Genomic DNA, 22,791 nt, shown 5'->3' on the forward strand with positions numbered 1-22,791 from the left:
GAGTGGTTTCTTCTTCTCTCTCCACCATACACCCCCCCCCCCCCAAACCATTTAGATTTCTCCCACCATCGTCTAGACACTCCCCAGAGACTTCCCGCCATCCATTATAAAGATGGAGCTTTCAGCGGGAGGAGAGGAAGTGAGCGCAGAGAGAGAGAGCGTGTTTCTGCCTTAAAATGTCCGTCCGTCCGTCTCTCTCGGCCGACTCCGCATCTGTAGTCTTAATATTTCATGACCATCTCGCTTCTCCTTCTTCTTACGAGAGCGTCTTCCTCTTGTCGAACTACCGGCTCCGGTCCAACCACGATGAGATCCCACGTGGAGATCCAGGCCGTGGTCACCGCTATAGTTATTGTCCTCATTCACCTTCGGCCCGCCGCTGTTTTACATCCTCATCAGATCCACAGGTAGATATCGACATCGTCACATCGGCTGCACACAAACAGCTGATTTCACCTTTTCCTTCGAAGGAAAAGTTCGATATTTATTTTTTCGGGCCCGAGCACCAAGTGGTCCAAAGGCCCGATTATAATTCAAGGAATAATAATGGGGCAAAAAAAATGACGTATTTTGGTGGTTTTTTGCAAATGGGCGTGGCCAAATGGCTCACACACACACACACACACCCACACAGACACACACACACACACACAACACACACAAACCGCAGTCTCTTGTCGCCACGATCTAAACTCAACAGGAAGTCGTCCATTTTCCCTTTAGTCGCCATTTTTTGGCAATTGTTGTACTTTAACGAACTCCTGCAGAATTTAGCGGACTGACTTGAACTCTGGCGTGAACAGTCTTCAGACCTTCGGGATGAAAAGTGATTAAAAAGGGAAGTTGATGTTTGAGGTGAAGGTGGGTGCTCCAAACCTCATCAGGCGTGGTAAACTCCACGGCCGCGTCCACCAACAACTCGACTAATAACACTCACGCTCAGAGATTTTTCCACATTTAAAAAAACAAAAAAAAACTATTAGAAGCGGTGATAAGTCAACTTGTGTTTGGGCTGTTACTTACCGTAGAGACAAAAGGGATAAAATTTGTGTTTTGCCATCAAGACATCCTGACAGCCGATAAATATACATAAAATGAGAAAAATACACGAGTTATTCGTTTCCGTGTCTGCAGCTTTCTGATGTAGCTCGCATATTTAGCCTTGAAAATGGTAATGTTTTCGCCTCCTATCCCTGGAAGATGTCATTAAACATCATTTGTAAGCATACATTACACTATACGCAGCAAATCGCCCATCTGCTGATTTTTGGAAGTCCCTGTCTGCCAGACAATAAATCCATTGTATGGTTCCACGTTAAATCCCACTAAAGTAACGCCTCCGTGTAGACATGCGCCGGGTGCATTAAACACAGCCGCGTGCACAGACTGTATGTAGTGTTAATAATGCAGTGTTTACATCTTTGGCGCTGAGCAGTCAGTGGGCCTGGGGGGTACAAACTGGCAGGGCTGTGCGGTAATTAGGGGGCCGCGTGTCGGTGGATGTGAAGGCTCGCTGCATGTCACGCTGGTACCACTGCTGGGCAAGACCCGGCGCTTCAGCAGCAGGCACGCTGAGTGCTACACGAGGCCGCACCTTTCTGCCGCGGCAGGAAGTCGCACCTTTTTTTTTTCTTTTTCGCGAGGTCCTGCGGGGGCTTCGCTCGTTACTCGGGCGGTCCGAGGAGGATGTTATCGGCGTGACAGCGGGCGCGAGCTGTCTGCACGACACGAGTAGCACGTGTGGCGCGTTAACTCCCTTTTTGAACTGGTTTTGCAGCGTGGCATCGTAGCGCAGTATTACGACATTAACCGTCACAGTGTGTTTTTGTGCTGTTTCAAGCTCGCATTTTTGTTGGAGTTAAATATTCTAGTTACTGTTTTTCCACTCAAGATGGTTTATTTTTTATATCTATTTCTGGCTTTGCATGTCCACGTTGGTTTCATTTATTCTAGTCAGTTTAAATCAAATTACTCCTGCTGCTCCGCAGCCAGAGACGTCGACGAGTCTAAACCAGAAGGATCACGAGTTAAAGGACTGTATTTATTCAGAGATTTACTTTATATGATTATTGTCTTAAGCTACAGACAGCTCGGATGTAGAAAACGTCGAGTATAAGAACAGCCTTCAGTCTGTTCTGGGTTGTAAGAAAAAAAAATCATAACTCACGGGAAAAAAAAAAAACACCAATTTACTACTGAGACAGATTACCAAGCGAGTTTCAGTGCGAGCAGCATACACCGACATTATTAAATTATCATGGGGAACGTTGGATCCTACATTTCCCATAATGCATCCCACCAGTGACCCTTTTTCATTCGGTCGTCGCTTCCCAGGGAACGGATCCGTCTTTTTAAATCTCTAGATTGCAACGGAGGCTGCGTGCACGCCCGTGCTACAATAACGCCGATGACATCACTATGACATCATCATGGGTGAGTTTTATCGGACCGACAAAAGACGACGGAGGGCAACTAAACTGATATTGTTGTACAAAAAAAAAAAAAAAAAGAGTGGACTTCCCCTTTAAGAAAGATTTACTGGGCAAACTATTTATATTCTAAGATATAATTCCCATTAAATAGTTCATATTATTTCTGTTTAATAAGAAGCCGGATCTGTCTGATGTCTCTATCGTGTGTTTGCATCTCTCAAAGACGTGTTTACTGGTTGCGGTGTGTGCGTCAGTGTGTGTTTGTGTGTGTGCATCAGTGTGTGTTTGTGTGCGTGCGTCAGTGTGTGTTTGTGTGTGTGCGTCAGTGTGTGTTTGTGTGTGTGCGTCAGTGTGTGTTTGTGTGTGTGCGTCAGTGTGTGTGTGTGTGTGTGCATCAGTGTGTGTTTGTGTGCGTGCGTCAGTGTGTGTTTGTGCGTCAGTGTGTGTTTGTGTGCGTGCAGGCTTCAGCTTTCTGCGTCACATCAAAACATACATCTCACCGTACGAGCTGCAGCCTTCAACAGTCGAGACAGACCGAGATTCAGCAACACAAGAAAAAACCCAACTGGAGTCCTAAACAGCCTCTCGCGTCTCCGTTTGACATTAATTGATAATCAAACAAGCCTTCACATTAGACATTTATGAGATCAGCTGAATTATCTATTTAATGTAACCCAATTATATGCAACCCTTGTGCACCAATCAACACTAATTCCTGACTCGCAAATGACAGCTACAGCGACAGATTTAATCAATAATAAACATTGATGAAAACTTGCGACCTGCTTAGAAAGAGGGTAATTAACAGGAAGAAGAAAAAAATAAAGAAAAGAAAAGAGAAAGAAGGGGGGAGCTGAGCTGAATTTCTTGTTTTATTTTCCTTGGGGAAAAATTTTGCAGCGTGATCCTCGTGGATTACGCCGTTCACACGAATCTCTCTTCAGCTCACATCCCACCATCAGTGAGAGTAAGTGTAAAACAAACATTCAATTTCCCTTTTGACAATTAGGGATAGACATTTATCATGAATTCATAACGGGAGAGCTTCGGCTGCTCCGGTTTCTCAAGTAAAACCTTGTAATTTTTTTTTTTAAACTGTAGCCGTAAAACTAAATTTCATGAATTATTCAGACAGACTTTTTTTTGTCAGTAGAAACTACAGAGCGGGAGAAAAAGACTATATATATGCGGCTTCACCTGTTTCAGACATCTTTGCTGCGCCTCACATGGGACTCTTCCAACCTCTTTATAAAAGCCTGATGCTTAAGATGTGGCGGCTCCCTCGTCTCACATCCACAACACAAGACCGTCGCGTCCTGTTCGCCGAGTCCGACTTTAACTAACACGTGTCAACAGAGCGGGGCTTCAAACCAACCCATGCTTCACTGGGGGAATCCCCCCCCCCCCACCACCACCACCACCACACCACACACACACCACACCTGAACCTGAACGCCCCGCTGGGCGAGAGGGAGGGATGGGGGGAGGGGGGGCTCAACACGGAGCTCCTCCGACAAAATGGAGGTAAGCGTGCACCGAAGGAGGGGGGGCGGGGGCGGCGTTTCTTACCAGTCTTGTAAAGAGGGGCACTCCTAAATGCCAGAGGTGCTCGTTCAGCAGGCCGCTGTACACCACGTTCCCGAAGACGGCGATGCTTCCTGACTTACACAACGTGTTTCCTGCAGGGACACACAGAAAACACGGGCGGGCGTCATTGAAACGGACAGGAAGCAGCAAGGGGGCAGCGGCATGCACTCCGGCAGCGGGGAAAAAACAACACCACCACTCTGCTCTGAGGAAGGGGGGAGGAGGGGAGATATAAATAAATAAAAACAAATTCAATCACGGGAAATCATTGCACAGGAAGAGATATAATAGAGAACGCAGCATTGATTGTTATAAATATGGATTTCAGAGGTTTATTGACCTCACGTGTAATGCCGAATACGGATAGCTAGCTCGTCTGGGATCGATAAAAGTTGCACAAATGAGGAAAGGCTGATCTGTCAAGGTGGCGCACAAAAGCAAATGAGGTGCAGCGGCGACGGGAGAAACATTTACGAAGCCCGGAGAACCAACTATCAGCACATGAAAAGGTTATCATCTGCAGTCGCTAAATAAAATGGTTCCGGCTCTTAAAGCGTTTAAGGTGCCGTCGCCTCCGATTTTTACCACCAAAAGGTCACAACTGTCGTTTCAGAGACGGTAAACAGACTTCACAGAGGCACAAACATTGATATTGTTTCTGAAAACACAGATTTTAAAACCTGTTTTTCACACGACGTGTAGTTTCCGGAGATTTTGTGAATATTCAAGCAGGCGTCCAAAATAACAGCAACACATTGCGTACCAGACATATTGCAACTTATTCATGAGGTCCCGACTCCGCTTCTGAATCTGGTGACATAACATTTTGTGGAGTTTTTTACCGTCTGCAATTAAAAAAAAAAAATAAATAAGGACACTCTCAGGGTTTTCCTTCAGTTTCTGCAGCGCTGAGGTGTAATTTGACATCATTGTGGACTATTAGCATTCAAATTTTATTTATATATATATATATATATATAAAAGGCATTGTCTGCCATAGAAAAAGCTTAAAGTGAAATTGTGGTTGCTTGGGTGCTGCAGCAGCGAGCTTTAATGGAAGGGGAAGCCCTGCACTCTGGAATTTTTTTTTTTTTTTTTTTTTAAATCCCATTAGCTAGCTGATGTCACTTCCTGTCCAGCCTTACATCATCTCAAAAAGTTGAATGCGTTGCAGGGAATTGAGTCCACATCATCTACAGCAGAAATGTGCACCGTTTCAGACTTAAAACGATTCATCTTTTTGGTTCCCAGGACGACCGTTCCCATTAAAGGGTCACCACGTGTAAAACATCTGGGGTCAGTTTACACGTGATAACAAAACAAAATAAAAACACTCGATATGATGAGTTTACAAACGTAAGAAAAACACGACCTTAATTGCAAATTTAAGTCATAATAGGAGCAGTTTAATTCTCATTGTGGTTCTATATTACATGAACAGAACCAATGGGGTCCAGTTCAATTTCCGCTCCGCACGGGACTTTCTCCGAGGTTGCATAACAAAGTAAATAAAAACAACCTGACGGGTAAACACACCCCTCGTTGTGACGTGCGTGTGGAATCGAGCCGCCTATAAGTCATGTTCGCCCTCTCAAAGACACTCTTAATTAGCTCAGTGCCAATGAGGGGGACCTCACAAACAAACAAACACACACACACACACACAGACACAAACAAACAAACACACACACACACACACACACACACACACAGAGACACACGTCCCCAGGAGTGTGATGTACTGCACACGGACGTCCCCACGTATGTGATGAATGCAGCTTGCGCAGGAAAAACACAGGTCTCCATTGTAATTTCTGCACAAAGGAACGCTTGCACACACACGAGGCTCACCGAGGGGCGGGGTGAAGCAGTGCTGACAAGCAGCACATGCATTATTTAAAAACAAAAGTAAAAAATGCCCATTAAAGTGTCAGTGGTGCTTTCGGCAGTGTGCCGGGCTCGGGCGCGGTGTGCGTATTACTGTTATTAATGGGCCAGGCGTGGGGGGCATTGCTTCGGTGTGATTGCTCTGCTGCTGTTGCTATCCGCGGTTCAAGCCCCCCACCCCCCCACACACACCACCACCACCACCACTCCCATTTCTTCTGTGTGTGAGGAAGAGAGAAACAGATAAAGAGCACGATGCAGACAGAGACTGAGAGACACCACCAGACCCCGAGTGCACAGTCAATGAGCTCCTACAGCTAATATCATTTCACATTATTGAATGCATATTAAGGCAGAGAGAGACCTTGTCGGAAGAATAGGAGCACCGCCGCTTATATCAGATTCTCATCCTCGCCTGCCTTTCACGGGCACGTCGAAAGAAAGAAGAGAGAATAAAAAAAAAATAAAAAAAACGAACACCGGGAAAAGTAGTCAGCACATTGAAAATAAGTGCACAGCCGTCTTTCTTTGCAGTTTAACGTGGAGGGCTATACATTACCGCTACTGACACAGCAGAATGAGGTCATTGTGCATGTTGTAATTACAGCTGGGTAAACACTTCAGCTCGGAGCTGCAACACTGGAAACACACAGACAGAGAGTGACAGAGAGTGAGAGAGCGTGAGAAAGAGAGAGAGAGGGAGAGAGAGAGAGAGATGCATGACAGATGCAGAAAAAAAAAAAAAAAGTAGGACATAAAGAGCCGTGACTTTCTGAGCTCTCTGCCAACAGTATCAGAAAATATATAATACATCACGGGGAAATAAGTAAATTGAACAAAATGATCATGGGCGTGATGTGGTGTAATACGTTGAAATCAATCAATGCACTGGGTGTAACGTCCCCCCCCCTTCCTCCTCCCACCACGTGCACAAATATTGCATTCTCATCCCTGACCCGTTCTTCTATACGCAGTTTGTTGTAGTGTTATTAATGGTGTTTACATGCTGCAAACAGAGCACATGATCCCATTTTTTCCCCCACATCTGCATGTAGACAATTGTCACATAAAAGAAGACAGCTTAATTTGACCTCCTCACCATCTCTGCAGAGCTGCAAAGCTGGTGGGGCTCTTACTTTTGGTTATAAAAAATGCATTCAACTCTGCATGTTTGAACCGCTGGAGCATCTGGATTTTTCTTCCAGTTAATGAAAAAGTAGAAAGCAGCGACGTGTTGCTTAGATGAGCTGCGGATGAAGCTCTTCTCCTTTTTTCAATTCTTCTTTTTTTTTTTAGGAGCTTTTCTGAGCAGTTGGGTGTTCTCTCATCTGCAGACTTGACAGCATTGAGCCCAACTGCTGGTTAATTATTAATCGTGTGATTAAAGTGTGTGTTGGTGTGTGTGGCATGCAGGGAGAGAGTGTGTGTGTGTGTGTGTGGGGGGGGGGGGAGTAGAGGAATGCAACCTGCAGTCTACTTTGCATTATCTACAACTTGGGACTTTTTTTTTTGTTATTTTATGTTTTGCATTTCAGACATTTAACTGCAGGCATCATATTATTTAATACCCAAATCACCAGGGCGTGCAGGATACCTGCAAGAGCAGCAGAAGAAGCAGCTTTTGTTTTATTAAGTGAGTGATGCCTAGTTGAGTCTGGCTCAATTTTCTTTTGGCTGCAAGTCAGAGCCTCCTCTTTTTTTTTTTTTTATTTCACTGCAGACATATATGGAGAGTTTGGCCCGACAGATCTCAAGGCTGATGCTGCTACCAGTATCTCAGGAACAAATGTGCTTATAAATTATTCTAAATGCCGAGTTTCAACCTTAAACTTCATCAGTTTTCAAACTTTTCTGCGTACTAATAAAAACGGGATAAACTTGTTAGAGTGGAATCAGTTCGATGAGGTGAAGTATTTATAGTTTCTGCAGACTTTCCCGGTGCAATGAAGTGAGCGCGTCGCGTCTGATACATCCGAGTTTAGGTTTGAAGAATACAATCATTGTTTTCTTTTTAAGAAGTGGGAAATATTTCCAGTGTTTTTCAAACCGATTCCAATAAACACTGTAGAAATTAGAATAGAATATATATGATCTGCTTTAGAAAACAAATTGGTATTTTCTTAATTAAGCTTTAATTATTCAAAAAAATAAAGCTAAAAGCTTTTATGGGTCCTTTTATTTGAAAATGAATAGATTTGAATGGAAATACGGAGCGTTAAAGTCAAAATGATGTTAGTTTTTTTAAATTTCTCATCAGTAAAACGCTAAAACAACCGTCAACTGCTGACAAACTCACAAAAAAAAAGCAAAATATCCCCAAGTAACAACCACTTTATTGTGAGAATCTACTGATTTTCTTTGTCCTTTATGATACTACACAATGTTTTCCGGTTCAGGAACAATTTATTCCCATAATATTCGACTTTGGCAGCATTTTCTACTATTTTATCTTCTTACGATTAAGATATAATGGAAACAATCTTTATCTGCGGCGCTGCAGTTTAGGTGAAATACAGTTAATTCAGCAAAACTTTCAGTTTTACAACGTGAACAACATCTGAGAAAATGTGTGGAGTCAAGATTATTGGTGGTCATTTCGATGTGTGTGTGTGTGTGTGTGTGTGTGTGTGTGTGTGTGTGTGTGTGTGTGTGTGTGTGTGTGTGTGTGTGTGTGTGTGTGTGTGTGTGTGTGTGTGTGTCTGTGCCATCGGAGGTGGGTCACTTTAAGCATTCAAACTCCAGAGTTGTGCAGCAGCTCATTTCGAGCAAAGAGGCACACATTGCTGCAATGCAATAAGGGAAAACAACACTTTTAATAATTCAGGCCCTGAGACCGTGAGAGAGGGGTGGTGGTGGGGGTGGCGGTGTGGGGATGTGGAGGGTGGTGGTAGTTGCAGCGGGCGGAGGGAAGACGTCTTAAAGTACCGCAGAATGGCTCATTTAGCTCCTGCTACGCATTATTAAAGTTGTATCGAACCCCCTCCTGGGTCTTTCCCAAAGTTTTTTTCTTTTTCGTTTCATTTTCCTCTCCTCTCCCCCCCTCCCCCCCATCCCCCTTTAAAGCCTGCGAGGTAACCAATAACAGCTAGCAACATTTATAAACGACAGAGTATCCTGCACCTTCGAGGGGGAGGTAAACAATGGTGTAGCTCTTAATCTCTCTTTCTCCGTTGTCCTCAGGTCCAGAATTTGTCAGCGCTTTATCCTGTTTGAACCGTAACACAGAGCTCCCGTCGCCGTCCACATTGTTTCCTGCCTGAGCTAAAAACCCACAATGCATAAAATAAAATAAAAAATAAAAACGTGAGGGAATGAACCTTGTATGGAATCAAATAGAGTAATAAAACCGCGTTTGGCGCTGATGGACGCATGATGGTACCGTTAAAGGACGTCTTCGGGAGGAACCGTAAATTGCCTTCGGAGCCTGATGGCGGCTTCCGGGGCGAAGAGAGAGAATATGAATAAAACAGGCGGGAGGGAGTAAAAACAAAAAGGGAACAAGTTCAAATGCAGATGTGCGTTGTTGTTGTTGTTTTTTTTTATATTTATCTGAACTCCTTAACATCCAGTTTCCATCTTTTTAGGTTGGGAGAAAAAAAAACATCGTCCCTACAGACTGTCTGATAACATCACACATATTTTGTATCATCTTGTTTTAGCTTCTTTAATAGCTTTATGATGTTTACTAAAATAAAATATTCAAGGCCTAATTTTTTTATGGATACATCAAGTGGGAAAAAAAAAAAAAAAAAAAATCCAGATGTGTGTTTATGCATCATTTTAATGCTCATCTTTGGAAACATTTAAGTCTAAAATAATCACATTTGTGTTTTTGAGCGTTGTTTTTGGTTTCCTGAATCTTATGTTTTTTTTTGTTTTTTTTTAAGAAATGCACCATTCACTAAAATCTTTCTCTTTCAGCGGTGGTCAAAAACTCCAAAACGGAAAAATGGACATTTCAGAGACACCGTGCGAAGCTTTCAGCCGGGCAGCAACAAATTATAATTATCATAATTTATGATTACTGCTTACATCGCACAATACAATGAAGGAAAAAAAAAAAAAAAAACAGTAAAAGCCTATTAAAATGTCCATTTGGGATATATACACCATAAACTGTTGCAGGGACCTTAAATCAAAGCTGAGAGACAGACCGGAGAGGGAAGACAGGAGGTCAGGAGAGACACCGAGACAGGGGACGTCAGGTGTGTTATGATTGGCTGATATATCGGCCTTTTATGAACACGACCGAGTCACTGTTGTTCACCAACGAAAGTGATGGATGTCAGACACTCGTGACAGATTTCAGTTGTCTGGAAACCGAGACTTTAACAGACGAGTGATAAACGTCACTATTATTAGCAGTTAAAGGAGCAGTTCAACATTTTTTGTCCTGGTTGGATGATGGGATTAAGAGCACTCCTATTTCTGTAAATTAACTGCAATGGTAGATAGGCAGAATATGTTTAGCTTCGCATCCTACCAGAATATAAACAGGCTAGCTGTTTCCTCCATATCCACTCATTGTGCTAAGCTGCTTTTGGTAGCTTTTATATTTACACCGAAATCGGGAGGAAAAGAAAGAGTTTTCTAAAAAAAAAATGGTAAAGGATTGTTTAACTGTCGACAGTTTTTTTTGGTTGCTTCATGTCTCAGAAAACTGACGTAGTTTGTAGCTAGCATAACTTTATAGAAAATTAAAGCTACCTGACTTTCTTTCTACGATGCCCGTCCACTACAGCAAAACCGACCAGCGCGTTTATGTAGATTCGATTATTTCCTAGAAGTCGCTCCAGGCCAAAGCGTGTAATAGACACGAACGTCCGCGGCAGCAAAACGTGTAACTGTCACGCCTAAACATCACCAACCGTAGCTATCTCACATTTTGCCGTAGTGGACAGGCGTGTCTATTTCACGCTTTGCCTTTAAGGACTCAATGAGAAGACATGCTGGTGAGGTAAATCATTAATAATGATCAGAACAGATCTGCTGTCTGTGTGATGATAATTTATCAAGTAACGTGTTTTCATGTTTACCTGTTGTCGTATTTTAATGAGCAGAAGTTATGGGAACTCATCTACACTCATTATAGCGTCACCGCTGCAAACATCCTGCTCTGGGAAAAAAAAAAACTCTGATAAAAATAAAAAAACTTGACATGACAGACAAATATTTATGAGTTTAATAAACGGATCAGACTTTTACTAACAGCAAAATAAAACTGCGGCGACAGCCGTGATGAAGCTCAGGACTCAACCTGAGGACAGCCGCGGCGTAACAGATGATCCGGCTGCAGCTTCTTTTAAAAAGCCGAGAGTGTACGTTGACAGCTCGCCTGTCTGACGCGAGCAAAAATAAATAAATAAGTACACAATATCGGGAGCGAAGCCCGTCTCTGTCGGGGGACGATTTATAATTATAAGTAATCAATGCGTTGGGTGAACGTGTGGAGACGCTCGTATTGGATCCCGCAGCTGCACGTGAAGGTATTTAATAAACTGGAAGTAAAGTAAAGCTCAGCTGTTATTGTTTTGTCAACATCCGGATTACACGAGTCTCTTTAATGGAAACCTGTTTCAGACTCTTCATCGCAGTAAAGTTTCAGTTTGTAACCGAGGCGTGGATGTTTTTGCTCGACTGAAGACTCGCAAACTGCTGTTTATGGAGCCGAGTTTGAAGTTTTCGGGGGAAATACTTTTTTCCACTGTTTAACATATACAAGTGTTGTTGTTTTTTGTTTTTTTTTCAATAAGCAGAGGCTTTGTGGCTTCTTGTTATTTGGCATGAGATTAGTTTGGGCAGCGGTGGAGCGTGAGACGGAGACCGAAAGCGGGTTGTTTTTTTTTCATGCCAAAAGTGTGAGAGCTGGAAAACCCTGCTGTTAATTACAATGAAATGAAAATGAAACAAGACAATTTGAGTGAAAAAGTTTGTTTGAAAAAAAAAAAAAAAAAAAATAGTTGATCTATATTTTGCGTCTACACCTTTTAGCTGTCAGATATTTCTCCGTCAGGACAGAGAATATCAGCGGATGCAGTTTTTCTTAGAACCACTGCTGAAACAGCTGTAAAGGATCTCGATGCAACCTTCATAAACGCAGTTTGACGAGGAGCCTCGCACATCAAAGCCGCGCCAGCACAGCCGGCTCTGAACGGCAGGCGAACCAGTCAGTCAGCTGCTGCGCCTCCCGATGAGTGTCAGACTCTGACGTTCTTCTGCCATCTAAGCTGACTAAACACAGACCCCGTTCTCTTCAAAGCTATGCAAATTAGCCACGTTGCTAAGTGGATTCCTCGTCTTGTTTTTTTTTTTTTTTTTTGCTTTCTGTGGAAGAGCCGCAGGGCCGATTACAGCCCAATTTCTATCTACAGAATGTATACACACTCTTCCATATAGTAAAGCAGAGCGCTGCTTTATTGCCTGTGGGTGGTGGTGGTGGAGGAGGAGGAAGAGGAGGAGGAGGCGGGGGGATATCTTGGTGCTCTTTTCTTTCTCATAACGCAGCCCTGCTTTAATGGATGAGTTGTTGAATTTCAAGTGAAAATAATGTATATTTCTTCTCTGCTGTAATGTAATTTTAAAAACAACAACAACAACAACAGAGGCTCATAAAGATCAACAACACTCAGACCCTCTGCAGCAGGAATCTCTGACCTCAAACAACATGCCTGCTCTCTGGCTGCATCGTGTTACACTGCAAGGCAGGAAGTATGCGGACACGCCGGCCAACTTTATGTGCTTTTTTAGTAGGATTTCGACAGTTTTAATGTCTAATTAGAGTCAGGACAAATTTTCTGACTTTTTTTTTTTTTTCAATCTGAAAATACTGGATTGTTTAAGGCAGCTTGAGACTCAAATTTAACAAACATAGTCAGACAGACTGGATCATTTAAAAACATTAAAACAAGTCTAAAAGGTGGTTGAAGACAAAAAAATGTGGTTTCACGTTAGTATCAACGGTTTTGAAAAGGTTTTGATGCTCCTGTGCATGAAGCCCGGTTCATAAAGATACGGTTTGCAGGTCTACATCCGTCCCTCGGTTTCACACTAAGATCTATTTCACAGCCGGTCCAAGTGTCTTTTACGAGGTTCACACCGATGCAGTTGTCACTTTCCCATCCGGCTAATTAGATTGCGGTGTGGTCATGTTCACGCAGACAGAAACTGACCAACAAAAGTCAGTTATTCCAGAAGCGCATTAATAATAGTATCATGCAGCTACGTCGGCGATGCACAACAAGTAATAAACACACACAAGGGACATGCGGCAGCACACAAACATGCAGAAGATTACAAATAAAAAGATAATAATGCAAAAGATTATTATTGTGAACATTGATCTGCTCAATCTGCACTCGAGCAGTTTCCTCTGCAGAGAAGACTTCTTTTCTACGACTCGGCAAATCTGCAGTTATGATAGAGTTCCACGAAGTGCAAAAAACGCATGATTTTAATGACCGACTGATTATTTCACATTATGTCCTAAACACACCTTTGAATAATGAAGCGACTCGGTCCGCCCCCGCCCCCCCTTCTCTTCAAGCCAAGCTCTCTCCGTTAAACTTACAAAAACTGGATTCGGACACGCCCTAAAATGCACCATGCGCTCTGGACGGTGTGCCTGCACATCGTTAAAATAAAAGCCAACGAGCTGAAGAATGGGTCCCTTCCTCTCTTTAAATATTCCTCACGACTGCACACGGGCCTCTCCGCTCACAGCGTGAAGATTAATAAGTCATCGGGCCCCGTGCAGAGCTCGCCGGTCCAAGCTGCGGTGGTGGTGGTTTCCTGGTAAAATACTTCCTGCTGGTTCTAATGAGAATGACAAAGAGGAGGGAATCCTTCTGGACTCATCACGCTCGTTATGATAATAATAATAAATTAATATCAATGTGGAACAAAACAAGTGTGTTGTTGCTGTTGTGGAAAAACCTAAAAAAAAAAAAAGGCCTATTTTCCGGAGTCAATTTTCAATCCTTTCTTATCATTATCTCTCCATTATCATTATCACCATTATGATTGGTCACGCCAGTTTTTTATCTTAATTGTTCTCGGCATCATCGGAACACACTGCGGCTAATTACAACCTCGAGATGTGGAGGGAGAGAGAAAAGGGGGTGGTGGGTGTGTGTGGGGGGGGGGGGGGGGGTCTTTCTTAACGTGGGGATAAATATCGCGACTGCAAAAACAACCAGTGAAAGATGTGCGAGGCGAGCTGCCCATCTGGCTCCCGAACGACACCGAGACACAGAGCAGGGAGGGTTGGGGAAAAAAACACCAAAAAATAGCCGTTTTGATGTCTCCGTCTGGATGTACGTTGGCAATGAGTGGTGGGTGGGGGTGGGGGGGGGGGTTTGATTCCATCAGACTATCGATCGGTACCAACACTGAAGTCCTGCTTTACCACCCTTATAAACAATCCTCTCTGTCAAGCACACTATAGGGCAACAAATGATTTTATTTCATAGATTTTTTTGGGGGGGATTTGACTGATGAATTATTCACTCGTGTTCTACCCGTGGTGCAGCAGTGAGAGGGGAGTGGAAGAGGGAGTTGAAAAGGAAAAAAAGAAAGAAATTTCAACATGCATCACACACATGCGCTTCCAGAAAGTTTTATATATATATATATATATATATATATATATATACACATATATATATTCTTCTTCTTCTCCACATCAGCTCTGCTTTGTCAACATCAGCTGAGAGGAACTCCCGGTGGGGCCGACAAATCTCCTGTAATCTGCCAGACCCCCCCCCCCCCCTCCATGGCCGCCACCGCCACCGGTTTCCCCCGCATCATCCTAAGTGTTATCAAGTCTGCAAACTCTGACAAATTGTGAGCAATTTGGATCCAGTGCAGTGCAGCACCTGTGAAACGCACACCGTGGCTGGTGTGGGTGAATTACACCGGCTTGTTTTTCTTTTTTTTACTAGCACACACTCCTGGCCCAGATGTTCGGGGTAATGTGACAGTAAAAACTACAAAGAAAGATGGTTACAGGCGGTAAAAATTTCACAGCTTATATTTTTTGTGATGCTTTTATTTTTTTTTCGGAGGTCAATTGCCGTCGTCTTGATTTGTGTGTGACGTCTGTCTTTAAGAAACCTCTGGTGGCCACAGGTGGATCACGTCAGTAATCCCGCACTGGGACTGGGCCAGCAGCAGCAGCTCATACTGGGGGCCGAGTGGGGGTCTATAAAATATCAAAACAGATCGATGAGTCTGACCTCATGGCGTATCTGCCGCTCTACGGCCGGGCGGGGTTAAACCCAGTCAAGAGAGGCTAAAAAACAACAACCAAAAAACACTTCAACAGCAGCGATTTGCTGATTTAGTTTTTTTTCCCAACAGGGCGCCTCTTCACCGCATCTCCTCTTACAGGAAAAAAAAAGTAAAAAGTAACAACAATGCGTCTTCTTTGTGCATTGCAACGGCACCAGCTGGAGCCACGCTGAAAATTAACTTTAATGCCATTCTCTCTCGTGTGAAGAGACGGGGAGAGAGAGAGAGAGAGAGAGAGAGAGAGAGAGAGAGAGAGACAGAGAGAGAGAGAGAGAGAGAGAGGCTGAATAATGCAGCAGCGGTAGCTCACTTCCTGAAAAATCGCCAAAATCACAGGGGATGATGATCGTTGCATTGCGCCGGGCATTTTTTCCGTGTCGGTATCCAGTATCGGACCGAGGCGCTCTGAATTGCACCCTGGAGGCTCGGAGCATCGCTAACTGAAGAGAAACCAGGTCAACTGATAGGGGAATTGTGTTGTTATCTTTATATGTGCGTGAGCGCGGTGGCACACGGCTCTTGCTCACAGCTTGCAACATTTTACAAAGCAATCAGGGCCTGTTATCGACGCGCAGGGTAGCGGGGCGCGCAGGGTAGCGGGGCTAAACTACGCTAATCCACTCCATGTTTACTAATGAATCGCCATTTAGCGGATGCGTGAACCCGAGCGGGTGGTGGTGGTGGCGGTGGTGGTGGCGGTGAAATCCAACATCCGCGGGAGGACAACGACCAAAAAAAAAACAAAAAAAAAGCCGGGCGAAGAAGGCAGCGTCCCAGACTTGACATCCCATCATGAAGAGGGTGTAGGGGGGGGTGGTGGCGCGTTGGCTGGGCGGCTTGCTGGCAATGCAGAGTCTGTTTGTTGTGCATCCATCAACCCCGGCGTCCTGCCCGGGGAGCCGATCGATAGCCAACACAAAAGCTCATTGATGACAGACAGCTCTTGACAAACATATCGCATTTTTTTTCTGTCTAGTAGAGCAATAATCTCCAAGGTCACCGCGCCGCAGCCGTTTTCGACGGGACGCGAGGAGGAGGAGCTCCGGCCCGAGTCCTTTCTGTGTGTCTTCCCGCGGTGGTGGTGGTGGTGTATGTATGTATAGTGGTGGTGGTGTGTGTGTGTGTGTGTGTGGGGGGGGGGGGGGGGGGGGTCTGATGCATTTTAAGTCAGCGCTGAAAGCTCTTGGCACATTGTTAGGCAGAGAATGAAAGCACATACTTGACAAGTGGTGGAGCTGCAGTGTCACTGACTGACAGAAACCCCCCCCCCCCCACCCCTCCAGAGGACACTTAACGGTGCAACACAGGGCCGAATTAGTGGGCAGTCGCGGTCGTGCAAATATAAAACCAGCGGGTTAATATTTTAGCAGCTGAGGAATCTTAACGTTCTGTTTACCTCCTGCAAAAAAAAGTTAGTTTGTGTGACAGCTGAGGAGTTGGAGAGCCAGCCACACACACACACACACACACACACACACACACACACACACACACACACACACACACACACACACACGACTACAGGTGTGTTATAGGGCACAGACTTGGAGTTATAATAGGAGGGCCAGGCTTCCCCCCCCCAGGCCATCCTGCCAGCTGGCCGGACTGAGCGTGAGTGATGCCCGAGCGAGGCGGCCCCATTAGGGAAGTGCTGGTGGTGAGTGCAGGATAGCTCAGGTAATTAAAGCCAAACCAAAGCAGGCAGGCGAGGCGGGCGCTCCCAGATTTATGTGGCTGAGTAATGCACATACTGAAGTCAGCTCGCCGTCCAAAAAGCCCCCCCCCAGCTTACGAACAGTCTCGGGAGGCATTAGCTTCCCTCACCACTCCGATACAGCCTATATCACCTCTCGCTCCCGCTGCGTCTCGTTTCCTTCGGCGGACAAAAACATCCGGATCTGGGACAATTAAGATTCAGATTATTATTCAACCGCTGTCTGATTAAAAGACCGTCCACCGATCGGCACGTTAAAAGGTCTGATTTAGGACAATTGTTTCAATAATACACCTATATGGTGAAGAGCCCGTGTCGGTAACAACCAAATGGCTTCGTTGCCATCTGGTATGAAAAAATAACGTCATTTGGTACCAAATTTCGACCCGTATGGGCTCCAGCCAGACAAACACATCGTTGTACTAAACCTTTCACGATGTTTCTGCGGTAGTAAATCCCATCGGTGTTAGCGTTCCCCTCGTGTAGCCTCTACATTACTACGTCTAATTTCACTATTCTCCAATGAATTTTTGGTTTGCCGACATCTATAAATTAGTGTCCTCCGACAACGCGTGATGTGTTCAGGGATCGTTGGTAAATCGTAGCTACAGAGGGGAAAAAAAAAAAAAAAAAAAAAACCTGGGTTACACCCTCCAACTCTAAACATAGAAAATAAAGATGAGCAGTTTTACTGTTTGTTAAAAGTTATTAGTTCTGGTATTGAATATTTTTGAATGATGAATCTGCTATTAAAAAAAAAAAAAAAAAAAAAAAAAAGCGTCCACATGGGACACATTAATTATAATTGAATAGTAGTTTAAGGAGACATGGGTTATTGGCACAACACAATCTTAACAACATTCTCTGTCTTCTCAATTACTTGTCATTTATTGTCTGAAAATAGGAGCCATAATTCCCTCAGTAAGGTTTCATAACATTAATTCAAAGTGGGGAAATCTTGCAAAGCCAAAAACACAGATTTAAAGTGTTCCTACAACATTATGAAAAATTTTTTAGCCTGATTTTGACCGTACTTAATCTTTACTACCCAGTCTTATTAAAGTAGTATTTTATTATTCAGTAAAATCTGGTCAAACATGTTTTATCATCCTTTATATCTGTTTTATGTAAAATGCTGCATGTAAGTCTTTCTTGCTGCGAAGCACTTTATTTCATGAGAGATGCTCTACAAATAAATGATTATTATTCAAATTATTAGACATACTGGTGGTCAGTGAACTCTTCGCCGATAGCGATCGCTTGATCTTTGCTCTGTGTTATTGTGACATTTAAGAGCAGCTGAGATGTTCCCCACACCTTGTCACATCCTCCTGACACCCATTAACATGATGTGGAACATTTCAGAGAACGATAACAGCGTGTCTGAGCGGTAGCAAACGGTTCTGAAGTCAACACTTGTCAAGAAACTGTCAAAATAAAAATCTCAGACGAAGCTCTCGGAGGAGAGCGGCCACACACTGCGTTGAGTTTTTTTTTTTATTTTTGGGGGGTCGATCACACCTGTCAGCCGCTACATTAGGAACTTATGCGGGTCCTTGTTAGCTGACTGATGATGCGAGCAGCTACGGGTTACCTGCCGACGGCTTTTCTTTTTTTTTTTTCTGACTAGAACTTAACCCGGGCCGGCTGATCAGATACGCCGGATAGATGCTCAAACGGAGAGCTGAGATGTCGGGGGTGACTGCGGGCGAGCGTACAGTAAATCCAACCTCCTGTCAGATCACATTTCATTTCCATCTCCGCAGATGGAAAGATAGCCGTGGACACACAGACGTATCAGATGGACAATGCTTAGATTGTCAAACAGAAAAACAGATCAGCGGGAGAGAATGAGAGACGGGCGGCCGAGTACTCTGGAGGGAGAGCCGATGGGAGGGAGGGGAGGAGATTAAAAAAAAAGGGCAGACAAGCATAAAGTAAATCACGGAGAAGCTCCTCAATACCGGAGCCGTATGGAGGATGGCAGCGCAGGTTGGGAAGAGTTAGCCGCAGTGTGCATCAGCTAGCATTATCAATGCTGACAGGCAGACAACCCGTTTATAGGGAGAGGGGGGGGGAAGCATCAAGGAAATCCTGCTCTTGTCTATCCCCAATTGAATTACTGCCGTGATCCAAAAGATGGGAGGAGTGAGGCGGGGTGAGAGCGGGGGTGGTGGTGGTGGTGGGGTAATATTCTTTGACGAGAGGGAGGGAGGGTGAGGGAGGGGGGTCTAAATGCGCACAGAAAATGTATATCCGTACAGTGCCGTCCCCCAGGGCTCACATCTCACAACTTTGCCCATCTATTTTTATTTGTTCCCCGTGCTTCTAGTTAAAGCAGTGCTGCAGCCCACAAAATGGAGAAAGGTGGAGGGGAGCGGGGGGGGGGGGGGGGGGGGTTGCAAAGAGATGCACAGCTGGGAGGGGAGCGGGCGTAGATCACATGACCCCTGCAATGCCGCTGGAATACTAATGTCACACAAAAGTTCTTCCGACAATACGATACAGACGACCAAAGTGCATTAAAAAAAAAAAAAACACATCCACACAACCTACTCAGACGCGTGCACACAATATATATATACAAATATTATATATATATATATATATATATATATATATAAATATATATATACATCCACCCAGAGGAGAATCTCAGGGGAACACCTGAGGGGGACCAAGTCTGCCGAACAAGCCCCTCCAGGCCGCCGTCAGGAAGCTGGACGAGACGCCCGGTCCGGTGCCATCACGTTTTACCCGAAACACGCCGGCTCGTTAAAGAAGCTCCTCCTCCTCCTCCTCCTCGCCGAGAGCGAACCATCGCACGCCCTCCTAGGCCTCTCAGGACGCTTCTGATTTATTAAAAACGCGTGTCGTCTTGTCTTCATACCGTGCTCTCCGAGGACGACTCAACAAACATCGGGAGAAACCAGCCGGAACGTCAGTAAATAATCTCAGAGTGAAAAGTACAACAAGAAGAGGACGGAGGAAGTTAAAGCGGGCGAGTCCACTTCGATGTTCTCTTTAGCAATTAGCATAATGAATACAAGGTTGTTAAAAGTAAGACAATCGCATCATTAGAGAGAAAATGAATACTGGACACATCTGGGAATAAAAAAAAAACACGCATGGAAACACACAGCCGTTGTGGTACGGTGTGATTGGTTTGGTTCAAAAATCACCCCCCCCCCCCGCCCGAACGTGGCATTAATTGCTGCATCGTGACAGGACGTGACCCGGCTGTCAGACCCAGGAGCTGGCTGTTACGCTCAGACGCCACGGCAACCTTGAACCCGACCACGACCCCGTACTTTCCACTTCAGTGAATTGCGGAGCACTCGCGTTGGAGAAAGAAAAAAGTAGTCTGCACTGTGAGATTCCTTCAGTGTTTTCCCCGCAGACAATGTGGTTGATTTAAAGGAATGATGTACCAAAACTACAAAAAAAATAAGACCAAAGTTGCAATAAAACTGGAAATAAACTTTTCTGTTTTGGCGTTTTGTAGCTTTTGCAGGCAGCAAAAAAAAAAAAAAAAAAGAAAAACTCCAAAGAGCCAAGAGTGCTTTCAGCTCCCAGAGAGACTGATGCCCCGGCAGAAATGTGTTGTATTACCACCGATGCTTCCCCCCACCCCACCCTCCTCGAGTCGTCAGCGGACAGGAAATAGGAAATGATGCATAAGTACGGAGGATTTACTGTCACATACAGTACGGCTGTCATCACACAGAAGCCGCAATGGCGATGATGTACGCCTCCGATCCTCCGTTTCTACTCAACGTCTTTATAACTCTGCATTAACCTAAATCCCCCGGCTGGCACTGTGAGGGTGGGGGGTTGGGGGGGGAGGGGCGGTTTAAAGGTGGGGGTATTTCCCCTCTGTCACACCTGCCTATTATACTTCCTGCGCAACTTTAATGGCAGTCCCAAGCACCCCCGAACGTCTCAGCGAAGATCATTTTCTTGACAAAATGCTCGACTCAGGAAAGCAACGCTGCAATACTGCCCCCCCACCCCACCCCCACCACCACCTGCACGGGAGTGTATTTGGTTGGAAGAAAAAAAAATGATGCGAGCGAGAAGAATCTCCACAATGGCTTCTCATTATTATCCATTTTGTCTCACTCAACACCTCAGCTACTATCAGTCGGCGCAGCTTGAAGCGTATAATCGGACTGTTGACGGAAAAAAACTTGTTGAGGAACACAAGCTCACCTGTGCAGCTAAATCCATATTTCACGTGTCCTTAAATGTGACATAAACACACGCCACGGAGGCCAGCGGCCATTAACACGAAGCAGCTGACTCATTAATCGGGACCGGATGTTTTTTTTTGGAAGGAGCCAAATTCCCCACAACGTTTCTGTACGCCGTTGATTTCATTTGACCATTATCGTCCCGAGGTTGCGACCAAAATTAGATGAAGCCCGGCTAATTATCTGACAGTGGGCTGCTAATTATCCGGCGGTAGCTGCGACAAGAGAGAGAGAGAGAGAGGAGAGAGAGAGAGAAACCTCCCACCACCTCCACCTCTCGCAAACTGGCCGACCAGTCGTCTGCAGGAGTCGTGATGGAGGCCGCGGGTGGAGATCGGGTCGGAGCAAGAATGAAGCTGAACGGAAAACAAACACATGTCTCTGATTTTTTTTTTTATCTGCTGAAAATGATTTCCATCATTCACCTGACGGCAGGAGGACTCTGCAGCCGGCGGACCGTAGCGCAACGCTGTGCAGTCATTCAGCCAAACAAATGAGTGGAAGATCGAGCGTAACGGCAAATTAGCGCTGGTGCCGCTACCCGGGGATCAAACCGCTGCTCTGGCTTTTTTGTTTTGTTTTGTTTTGTTTTGTTTTGTTTGGCAGAGGGTTCCCGAAGGAGATGCCAAAAAACGACGAAGGGGAAATGTAAGAGGCGGACTCTCGAGGTCAGAGGTCAGGAAGACGGACGTGCCTCAAATGCATACAACAGATTTCATATTACTGTGCTGTTTAACTACTGAAACAAAAGGTTGATCAAATGAAGTTATTTGCTGCTAAAAAACTAAAAAAAACTTTGAACTTGTGATCCCATCAGAGTCTAAAAAATATTAACGCTGCACTCGTCACCGTCAAAACAGCCGTCCAATCACAGTGAAGGAGAGGCGGGACAAATGCGATGAACCGCCATCGACGCTGGTCTCTGATTGGTCCGTTCGTCCTTTAGAGCCAACGTGACCAGAATATAATCACAGCTTGTCCACATTAACGTTAAAAAGAAAGAAAATAAAAGAGTAGGGAAGATTATCGTAGCCCACCTTCTCAATTAAAATTATAGTTCACGGTCTCCATGCCCTTTGCATGGGAATTGGAGAGGATCTAGCTCATTGAAGTCCTCCGGGAAAGGCCGGTCGGTACTCACTGTGGCCGGCAGGAGGCGCTGTGACGACAGGAAAACCCCGTCCTGAGTCTCCGTCCCTCCTGAGCATCTCCAGGAATTCACAAACAGCAATGAGTTCTCCGGTGTTGTTCCTGTAAATGTCCGTGTCACTCCGTGTTTCTTCACCATACTCACTCGGAAACAAAAAGGCGGTTTTTGAACACTTCCGGCTCTCTCCTCCCAGCTAGCGGAGCCGTTAGCTTCATTTGCGGGAAGAAAAAAAAAAGTCCTCACGTGACAATGACCTCAGTGTTTTACCGACCGGAAACGGCTCTCAACACGGCTCACTTTCTCGTGTTATCGGCCCGTACGCTGATACAAAAATACTCCGACTCTAACTTGAACGAATGACGATAATAAAACACTAAATCTCGGTATTTTCACCTGTTTTTCACCGTCTGTCTCGTCGGCTCCTCTTTCACCGCTTCGCGCCCCTGTCCTTAAGTCCCGCCCCTCCGAGAACCCGATTGG

At 44.9% G+C, this 22,791-nt stretch overlaps 1 protein-coding gene across 11 annotated transcripts in view; it reads right to left on the minus strand.

The window, feature by feature from the left end:
* LOC138207845 (RNA binding protein fox-1 homolog 3-like) overlaps window positions 1-22,791 on the minus strand; it is a 361,299-nt gene that overhangs the window by 106,930 nt on the left and 231,578 nt on the right. For 9 of the 11 annotated variants that reach the window (XM_069165392.1, XM_069165381.1, XM_069165380.1 and 6 more), the window contains one exon: window positions 4,002-4,111. The exons of 1 other annotated variant lie outside the window; for it this stretch is intronic. In XM_069165392.1, coding sequence (XP_069021493.1) covers window positions 4,002-4,111 — 110 coding nt within the window. Of the gene's footprint in view, window positions 1-4,001; window positions 4,112-22,791 lie in introns of those variants that run through there. One more of the 11 variants, XM_069165390.1, reaches the window with a different exon arrangement.

This window comes from Embiotoca jacksoni, unplaced genomic scaffold, assembly GCF_022577435.1.
Source record: "Embiotoca jacksoni isolate LCO1_2020_lvr unplaced genomic scaffold, fEmbJac1.0.p SCAF_34, whole genome shotgun sequence".
Lineage (NCBI taxonomy): Eukaryota > Metazoa > Chordata > Actinopteri > Embiotocidae > Embiotoca > Embiotoca jacksoni.